Here is a 10575-nt window from a genome sequence, read left to right as displayed (position 1 = left end):
TCCCAGAAGGGGCAGCAGGAAGCCTGGACCTGCTCTCAAAGAGGAGAAACAGCTGACCTGCAGGCTGTCCCCCCAAAAATAGCAAGAGAGGAGCCCTAGTTCTCCTTTCCCTCTGTCTCCCCCAGGCAGGGACCAGAGCTAGTCAGCATTTGGGTGCTAGGTACCGTGTTCAGGGACATGAGCCCAGATTGGTCCCGTCTAACTCTGGGCATCTGAAGGGGAGCACAGAGATGATCAGCACTGTATAATCGTTATATTTTGTGACACTCTAATCTAAAGGAAAGACAGATTTCTACTATAAGAACTGTAGATCTTCAGGCTCTGTTAGTTTTGTTTAAGTAATTATTTTTTGTTTTTGTACAAACTGAGTAGATTTTTTTATATGACCTTTCAGAGATGAAAATGTATGCTCTGATACCATACCACACTTTATACACAGAGTAGACCTTAGAAAGAAACACCATACTTGCCTACACTCTATTTAAAAACCATAGTTGTTACTAGATTAAAAAAAAAATCATGCAATATATTTAGGAATATAACATTCTTTCATCAGATCCACTTACTGGGGTTTGGAGGGAAGAGTGTGCAGCTTTTGCAGTGAATTATTTCTTTGACTACAGGCACATCTGTCGGTGGTGGTGGCGGCACTAACCCCATGCCTGGTATCATTGGGTTAATCGGGGTGATTCCAGTCATCATGCTAAGGCTTGGATCAAAGCCTGGTACACAGATTGAATCTGTAAATATATAACATAAAATTCTGGCTTATAAATCTTGAAACCACTTGTTACTATTTTCTTGCACAGACAGTTTCGCTTTAGGCTTTTTTTTTTTCAAGCACCGCTGTTAAAAAAAAAGGAGAAGGGAAAAGGAGAAATGGAAAAGGGAAAAGGCAGAGCAATAGGGAGGAGAGAGGGAGAGGAAGAGGGAGGTTCATTTTCAGTGAAAAAAAAAAACCCTCTGCATAAAGAAGGGAATGTTACATAATTTAAAATATTAATATGATTGAGTAAAACACAGCACATTAAAGTGTAAAACCATGCACCATGAATATCTGTTATTATCTTGAATGCAGTTTTCTGTTTCATAATGTTACTGTGGGGTTTACATTGCCTTCTAACCAGAGTGTACAAAGAATATAATTTAACATCGATATGCCCTCTCCACCTAATTGTCAGACAGATTTATCACAACATAGCCTTCTCACATAAGTGACCTTGATTTATGAACACTACAGAGAAAGATCCATTTCTGGCTGTTTTATAGAAGTGTAGTCAGCCAAGACTTCTAACCATTTTACCCTGGAATATAAAGTTTCAGCTGTGTAGAATGGGGTCTTTTTGAAGCTTGGAATTAATTCCTTCTTGTCCTGTTATTTAATTGGATTAGTAGATTCTCTTCAACACATGCATTATTAAAATATACCACTACAGCCCCATAAAGTAAAATGCATATTTGGCAAATGTTACTCTTTCTTCTTCCTGATCTCTTTGCCAAGACTCCCATACGTATTATTTAAAGCTGAAAGATTTACTGGGGAGCACCAGTGCTGTAACACCAAGAATTGTAATAAGCAGATGTTTCAGATGAACTGAGAGCCAACTTCTGAAATTTGCTTTCGTTAAAAACAAGGCTTTGGGTTTCTTGAGGCATAATGAATAAAATATTTTGAGAGACCGATATCTTTGTTGGCATAACACTGCTGCTATTTGGCATCATCAATTATTTAAAAGAAGAGAGTTACTTTGGTGTTCTACAGGTTTTCTGCTGAGTTTTCTGGCTAGCAACTGGAAAGTATTTAATGATACATGTAAACGTGGGGTTTGGCAGCTCGGGAGCGTGTTTGTTTTGAAGAAGCAGAGAGGGAAACAACTCTTTCTCTAGCATTTTATTTTTATTTATATATTTAGGAAATTTGAGCTACATTTTCTACAAGGCAGCATGATCAATGGAATGTGACCAGAGAGGTCTGTTTCTTCATCCTAAATATGCTGCTGAGAAGCTATGTGACCCTAGGTCAGCCCACTGACCTTTCTGTGTACCTTAATTTCTGCATATGCAAAAGAGGTACAATAATATTCACTTACTGGTGAGGATTAGCTCACATTTTTATAGCACTTTACAGGTGTATAGCACTCTGTGGGGGCTGAAAATTAGCATTATGATTTCTGTGAAACATCCATAATCACCTTCTCCGGGAAAGACAACTGAGGATTGAGAACCTCTATTCTAATAGAGCTCATATTTGTCTCGGCCGCACGCTCCCTGCTCTCCATGCACTGACTGTGAGCCTTCATCACTTTCAGGCAGTTCTGTACAAGCAGCGTAGCAAGTGCACACCAAGCAAGGATTTGCTTTAGGCTTATTGAAGACTAGTATTAATGAAAACTCATGATATTACATTACTTTTTTTTAATAAGTGGGCTTATGAAAAAGGATTTGCTCTGGGTGTGATGCTTTTTTTCAATATTGATGTATATGCAGCGCTATTCATATTAAGCTTTGAAACTCAGAGCCTGTCATTTATTCCATGGGATGCAGTGGTGGCCGTATTAAATATTCATGGCTAGTGAATACTGGGAGATAAAGTCAGAGGTGAAAGGGCAACATACAATTCAAAGAAGTCCTTAGGCTATGTTAATTTGCTTGATCTCATTTTTAAAAGTCAGACTTCTGACAGTCACAGCAGTCCATCCTGTGCAGCACTCTCCTGCTGTGGGTGGAAGTCCATCGTTACTACTTGCTGCTAAAGCAGCCCACAGAGCTCTGCGGCGCGCAAAGCAGAGCACCACAATAACGCTCAATGCACGATGTCATACCAATCTTCTCCTAGGATCAGGGAAAACTGGGACTGGAAAGATGCTGAGCAAGACATCTCATCCATCCCTCTGGACAAATGTAGGATCAGCAACAGTCCTAGCCAGATATGATATTTCATATTAAATACAATATCCATAGTAGACCCACAGCATTCTGAGGCAAGGATGGAGCAGGTGGAAACATACAAGAAGATGGAATGAAGGACAAGTTCTCCCTGTCCTGTATGCATCTTCCAGTCAAGGAAAACCATTGTCATCTGGTGACTGCTACCACAAGTTAAATTTAACCATTGATGTTCTCTCTCTAAGACAAATACTAGATACGCTTCAGTTTCTCTACAGGAGTAGCGAACTGAAAAAAACCAACAAACTGCCCAAACCACAGACACATGCTTTCACTCAAAGGAAAGATGGCAGTTTTCTGAATATTCCTTTGGCAGTGATGAAGATACAGAGAAAAACAAATCTAACGGAGATGGCAACAAGGAAACTCATGCCCACAAACACTGCTAACGCAGCCTCAAAAGGGAGATGACAGGCAGAGCTTTCAGGCTGCATGCCAATCAAAGTAGGCTTCTGATATAAGTGGAAGAAAATAATTTGCCACTAATTCCTGCCATGTTCAAGGAAATGTGACTTCATAAGTAACTTTGCCTGTGTTAGGTAAGCACATGGCTTTGTCATCACTTTCTTTTACAACTGGAATCAATCTACAGCAGCACGAGCAGTGTGCTGGGGGCCAACACTCCCGAAACGTCCTTCTACATGTGCTGGGGCTCCAGAAGGTGACTGTGCTGAGGTATATTGAAGAGGACTGAGTCAATAATTCTCGAAATCTAATTCCATATCTTGTGGGCTCCCAAATTCAATCCAAACCCCACTAAGGTCAATGGCAAGACTACTGAAGGCATGGACAGCCTTTAACCAGGACCAGGTTTGCTTTCTCTGTCCTCTTGAATAAGTTGGTTCAGTTTCCCAATGTGTTAAACTGAGAATGAAATGCTTTCGTACACCACATGAGCAATGAGAGGACGCACGAGTACCATTTATAGAGCACCCTGGAAAACAAAACTAATTCTCTGAATACTAAAACCTATTACTATACATTGCAGTGATGGAAAATTCACCTGGATTTCTGAACAGTGAAGATCTTGCTCAGAGCCCTGAAGTGGGGTGCCCGCATCTACAGAGAAGCTGGTGCATGCCACCTGCATATTGCTGACAAACCATGAAGACAGCCTACAGATGGGATGTCCAAAGGAAATACTGGTCTGGACTCTGAGGTGCAGAGAAAAAGGAACTGATAAAGTCACTGGAAAGAAAAGTCAACAAACATGCCACATCCGTGAGAGGATCCAGAAAAATCCCAAGTTTAACTATATTAATGCCACCGAGTGTGCAGTAATAGAAGCTGGATATATAGCTCTTGTCTAGGGGCAGGGGGTGATCATCCATCAGCATCACCAGTGCAGTCTGCTACACGTCCTGGCATAGTGCCTATTTGGAGCGGGACCAAAACACAAGGGGTAGAGCTGGAGACAACTCCTGTTGAATTTACTGGTAAGCTTGTTGGTCTTCAGAATCAAAGATACTGATAGACTTATGTAGGATTATAAAAAATGGGAATCAACCCTGCCCACATACTTTTTTTAACAGATCCATTTGGATATATGATTATTAAGATATTGTAGACATGAATATGCCACATTAAACACAGATAGATACATTAAATGTACATACTACCTATCTGGAGAGTCAAACAAGTAGTATTTTATGCTTTCAATGATTGTAGCATTATTTTTAAATGTATATTTATGTATATCTATTCAGCTAGGTAAGGGTTTATGATCTGTTGGATTTATAAAAACCAGCTTGCCAGAAGAGAGAAAGTTTACATTTGAAAAATGTTAATAAATAATTACTAAATGAAATTGTTAAAATGAAAAGTAATCAGAGATGATAAAGAACTTTAAGAATGAAAAAGCACATATTGCTCAAGTTAGAGTCCCTGTGGATACTGTATATAAGGCTTGAATATTCACACATTTGTACAGGAAAGTAAAAACATTGAACATCAATATTTTTAAGTCCACATTATACCTAAATGTGGCAAAATGAGTTAATTCCTGTTTCATCTAATAAGAAACTGGCATGGTGGTGAACAATGAAAACCTCTGAAGAACAAATATCTGGAATTGGCGGTTAGAGAGGCAAGAAGAAAAATCTTCTTGAACACTTTCAGTGGTTTTTTAAAGCTCCTTTTTCTTTCAAGTGGAATATAATAAGAAGAAAATGTTTCACATGAAATCTTTGGGTCTGGAAAAAAATAGAAGAAATCCCTTTAAGGATAACTATATTGTAACACAGTACATTGTGTAAAACAATTGCTTTTATTAGTCTGCATTTTGGAAGTGCAGGAGCAAATTTGTCATCCATAAAAATAGCCACATAATCTTGGAGAAGCATTCCTCCTTTCCTTCTTTGGCAACAATTTCTGTCTGAATCACCTTCTGGTTTTGCCCAAATAACATGGATGCATACTCCTGCTAACCATGCTTTTGGGTATTGCTAAGTTACCACCCCTTTTCCACCAGCCCTTACCCCAAGTTATATATCTGCTCAATATTGCTTTTTAAGGGTATAATCCCCTATAAGATCCTTGGTATTATCCCTTGGATGTGTCATTTGTTTTGCCTGTAACTGCCAATTGTTTCTGTGGTGTTTTATGACAGCTGCCAAGTTGTATTTCTGTTGGATGCATAAGAACACCTGTGTGTGCAAACACGTGTTTGTTTGTGTGCCCCTACTCGCATGCATGGAAGGTTTCCACCACAGACGACTGGCAGCCTGCAGGTGGCTACAGTGCTCAGATGTGCTGGTCAAACACACAGGGAGATGGTGAGTGGTAAAAACAATTATCTGAATGCAAACTAGCTAGTAAAAAAATATTTAAAGGGTCCCCATCGCCTGGGAGTGATCGTTTTACACCTGAGAAAAACTGTCTATTTTCTGCTAGGGTTGAAAGACAAAAATAGACCTGGTTCCAGAAATGGAGTTGCCTGCCAACAGGCACTGCAAGGATTAGGACAGTCCAGGCGGCAGCTGGTAATAAATGTAGTAAGATGCTTGTTAAACTTTGCTTTCTGTGGAGAAAAAAAGGGAAAGCTTCTGGAGACTAAAGATTTGATTGTGTACTTCAGAAATACCATTGCTGAGTATTTTGAGACTGAACATAGAGCTGATTTCTAAAAGCTGAGATTTAAGTCTTCCTGAAAAGACTGCCTCCCCTAAAACAAATATATATACTTTTATATATATATATATCTATAAGGGAGCACATATTACTTGGCAGTAGCAAAGAAAGAGTAGCTTTTTTTCTTTCCTCAACTGAAGGAAGACCCTTATTAGAATAAGAAAAAGGTTTTTATTCTCAAAAGTTTTTGTGGTTTAATCTGAATTTTTCCCTCAAAACTCTATAGTGTGACACTGTCTTTATCTTCATGTCAGTCTCCTTTTTTCTGTATCATCCATTAAGAATGAATGGATGCAAGCTGCAAGCTAGAGATCAAAGTTAGATCACCATTTTCCCTAGCGATTTGAATCTTACCATCTTCTGGGCTTCAGAAAGCCTTTGGTGGTAGTGACTCATTTGGTCAGTATTATAGGCCTTTTCTCAATGTAACAAGCCTTCCTCACCGTAAAAAAAGCAGGCAAAAGTGGGAGTGGCAGTAGGGCACCAGACCACTGATGTCCCAAGGAGATGTGCCAATTTAATTTGGTGTTGATCCAGCTGGAGAAGCCCAGTTGTGGAGCACCACTATTAGCCCCAAAGAGTCAGACCTTGGAAGGCAGCAGCACAGCAGCCACCAGCATCTTCCAGTACATTTCCTTGTCCAATTTAGATGCCATTAAACTTCTAGACTTCTCTGTTTCTAAAATAGATGCTGGATTGGCTGGTAAACTTCCAAACACATTCTAATAAACACAGGTGGGGGGGGCGGGGGAAGTCTGACAGCTCTTCCATTTGACCAGCAAAACCACTATCATCCTGCCTCAGCGCAAGGACCATCTGACTGTGGCCAGTAGCAGATGCCCAGGGAATCAGAATAAAAAATAGGCAGGTAAAGAGCAAACTATTTTTAGCTCGTAAACATTGAGTGCTTACATATTGCCAGTGGTAGAGATCAGAGCCGAACTATCCTTTCTAGCAGGCACCTATTCCACATGACTTGATTTATACCTTTTCACTAAATCCTACTGTGCACCTATTTGTATTTTCAATCCATTGGAACATGTTTATATCTCTGGCTTTCACAGCGTCCTGGTATTAGGGCAGTAACTGAGCAGGGAAACGTGCTTCCTTTGCTTTGCTAAAACAAGGTATTTGGCAGTTCCAGGCACACTTTCTAGTTCTTTCATGTTGATGAATCTTCTCGTCATAATCATGAATAGCTGTTCCTTATTCACCTTATCCACAGATTACAGATTTTATTTCTGCTTTTATATTTTGCCATCTGTTTGGCATGCAATCTTTGTCTCTGCAGAGCTGCTGCAAAGGAATATGGATATGGAACCTCTGTGGCCCCTTTTAAAATCCTGAGAGGGTAACTGCATGGGCAGAGATGTCTTTGTAGATGCTCATCTAGCCCTCAGTTTTTGAAGAACTAAATATTAAAAACATGGGCAGATGCCCTTAAACAAGCATTGCACAGACCCAATCGATGAAGCACCATGTGGGTATAGGAATCCTGCAGGAACAAGAGTAAGATATGTAGCAGCAATGTCTATGTGTGTGCATGTGCGTGTACACACATATATTTGGAGAAGTGGAAAGGAGAGAATGAAGGGGCATAAAGTAACCTCCCTGACCTCCAGCTTTCTCAGCTGGCCAGGGGTTCCATCCTAACACCATTCATCAAGAGGTATAGTCTGTGAAACAGAGCCTGGACTGTAGCAAAAAACCAAGTCTCTAAGGGAATTTTGGCAAAAACCCGGGGGTGAGGGAGAATCCAGATGAACGTTTCTCATTAATAATCAACCAAGTAATAATTTATACAAAGTCTACAGTGTCTGCCAGACCCACTCCATAAATGAAGCCCTCATAGCGTCATCAAAACACTTGCCACTTGAAAATCACTTCTATGAGACATAGATCACTGACAAAGCTTTAGGGCTGTATTATTGTACTTTTGGTTTTTTGAAGAAAGCTCTGTGTCTGCACAAAGGAATAGTTTACAGCAAACAACCCCAAAACTTTAGATGCTATTCCTTAGAGCTGGCTATGCTGTAGCTGAAAACACTAAAAGCAAGTCTGTCGTCCTTTTGATCCCTGCCCACAAAATCACACGATAAACACTATATTTAGAGCAATATATATGACAAAGACTAAATTAAAGAAAACCATCTTCTCTTTTTACAAGCAAATCGGGGGAAATCACTTCTGGATCATCTTTTATTGCCGCAGTACTTGGCACAACAGGACCCCAATCTTGTTTAAAGCTTCTAACGCAATGCAAATAATAGGAGAGAATAGCAAATAATACAACAGAGTGTTACCACAATAAATGCCCCTCTCCTCCTAAGATGCAACTTCGATGCTGATGTGTAAAAAATCTACAGTGTCACTGTAATGTTATTTCTATTATTCTTGCTCATGGATAGCCATCAGTACCATTCTGACCTCAAAGGGGTCTTGGACACTACCTAATCTATTTAGTTTCCCCTTAGAATGGCTCTGCAAAGAAGGACCTGATAGGCATGCCTGAGAATGAGCTGGAAAGCTCAGGACTTGATGCTGCGGGAGGGAGTCTGATGATGGTTTGTCAGTTTTTCACAGCTGACAGCTGCATGTGTAAGAAGGTAGATTCAGAAAAAATTGCCTAATCTTAGTCCCCATCCACAATCAGCTGCTCTTCTACATGTAAAACCCTATTGCCATTGCAGTGGAAACTTGTGAAGGTGAAAACAGAAGGGGGAGAAAAGGGAAGCAGAAAACTAGGAAAGAAGGAAAAGGGTAGAAAGAAAAATCCAAAGAAACACAGGGAAGGAGGTGAAGGAGAAGGAAAGATGAACAGACAACGGTATCATCTGGAACCTCTGGGGCATGAGTCCATGCTCTATCCACAGACTGTTTTCACCAGTGCGAGGATTTTCAAAGATTCGTGAGTTTATAGCACCTCACTATGTCCAGAGTGCTGACCTTCCCAAAGTCCCTGCTCCTTAAGAACTACTTCACACAGTTGGAACAATGGGTTTATTCCATCTCCTCATCAATAAATCACTTCCTTGTATGGGGTCAGTCACAAGTTCATTGTGAAGAAAATAACAAAACTGCAAATTCTGCATACTGCCACCTGATCCCCAGTTAATAGCTCCAAAGCCGGTTTGTAAAAATATGGGACTGGCCAATATGCAATGTAATACCTTGCTTACACAATGTAAAATGTGCACAGCTGTTTTTTCCTGACTTTCAAAAATCCTTGTGCTCTCACTATATGCTGCTTGAGATAACCCTCTCCAGTTTTGCACTCCTTCATTCCATTTCTCCAATTCTGGCCTCATCACGGTGGGCTATTCCATAAGGCTAGCCTTAGCCAAACGAAGTAGCCTCTTTAAGTTCCCTCCATTGGAAGCTGTTCAATCTGTTTGCCCAATGAACCTCTTCCTAAAGTAAAACTTTGCTATGTTCCTTGAAAACAACATCACCTTTCACCTCAAAGCTCTAGAAGATGAGAAAATAAATAAATAAAACATGAATATACAACCTAGGGACTGTTAATGGATTTTTCTTTGCTTGCTGTCTAGGACAGTGCTGTATTCCAGAAATTTGAGTGGCATTTGTATGGTGCAAAAAGGAAAAAAGAAAAAAAGAGGTTATGGGAAGATATAAGCACCTACGTAGATGTAAATGAATATGGAAAAGAAGTTGGAGAAATAGGAAAAATTTCAATTCCCAAGCTAGGCTAATACTGAAATATAATCCTTGTAATAGATGAAACATAAAAAGCCTCCAACATGTACAAGATGGTAAAATACCATCTTCTGGATTTTTATGGGACCTCAGAGGAAATGGGAGGGGGGGGGGGAAATGAAATTCAGACTTCCATTGGACATTTCCCAAATGAAAACAAAAGGGACTCATTTTTCTCATGAATCATGACAGAAGTGCTGGCTATTAAACTGGAGTTCCTGTGTAGATCCTTGAATCTGTGGAATGCATACAAACACTCTCCTTGCCTTTCCAGGGTTACAGGAGTAACAAAAGCCTTGCTGAAACCAGAAAGAAGCTGTACGGTCCAGAGAGGCGTATCACCTGCACGAGCAAGTTCTCACAGAAGCACAAGAAAAAATGGGCTCTGTCAGACTGAAAGATCCTTCTGGCCCTCTAGCCCAGAAACCTGCCCCTAACAGCAAATCCCTAACTGTGCTTAGTGTCAAGACAGGACAATCCTGAAGTGAAACCTCCATATAATGATCTCCCAATCTCCAACACCCTGCAGCTCAGGGGCTTTCCAAGCCACAGGAGGTTCTGTGTCACCTTCAGGTTGGTATTTCACTGGATGAAAATACCAATGAGCTTCATTGCATGGGATGTATTTCTCTTGGTGTCATTACTGGAGATGTCATAAAGTTGCCTGTGAAATCAGCTGGAAAATTTTTAGTGACAATATTTCAAGTTTTTAATCAAGTTATTCCATGTGCATGCTTCTCCTTTAAAAGCCTGAGCAAGCAGGGATAGGCGAGACTTAAACTA

General features: G+C 40.2%; 1 protein-coding gene across 7 annotated transcripts in view; it reads right to left on the bottom strand.

The window, feature by feature from the left end:
* ENOX1 (ecto-NOX disulfide-thiol exchanger 1) overlaps window positions 1–10575 on the bottom strand; it is a 379677-nt gene that overhangs the window by 103745 nt on the left and 265357 nt on the right. For all 7 annotated transcript variants that reach the window (XM_075087456.1, XM_075087509.1, XM_075087466.1 and 4 more), the window contains one exon: window positions 567–740. In XM_075087456.1, the coding sequence (XP_074943557.1) occupies window positions 567–740 (174 nt within the window). The remainder of the gene's footprint in view (window positions 1–566; window positions 741–10575) is intronic.

The sequence above is a fragment of the Phalacrocorax aristotelis genome, chromosome 1 (assembly GCF_949628215.1).
Source record: "Phalacrocorax aristotelis chromosome 1, bGulAri2.1, whole genome shotgun sequence".
Lineage (NCBI taxonomy): Eukaryota > Metazoa > Chordata > Aves > Suliformes > Phalacrocoracidae > Phalacrocorax > Phalacrocorax aristotelis.
Note: the sequence above shows the minus strand (reverse complement) of the source record. Positions and strands in the feature narration are given on the sequence as shown.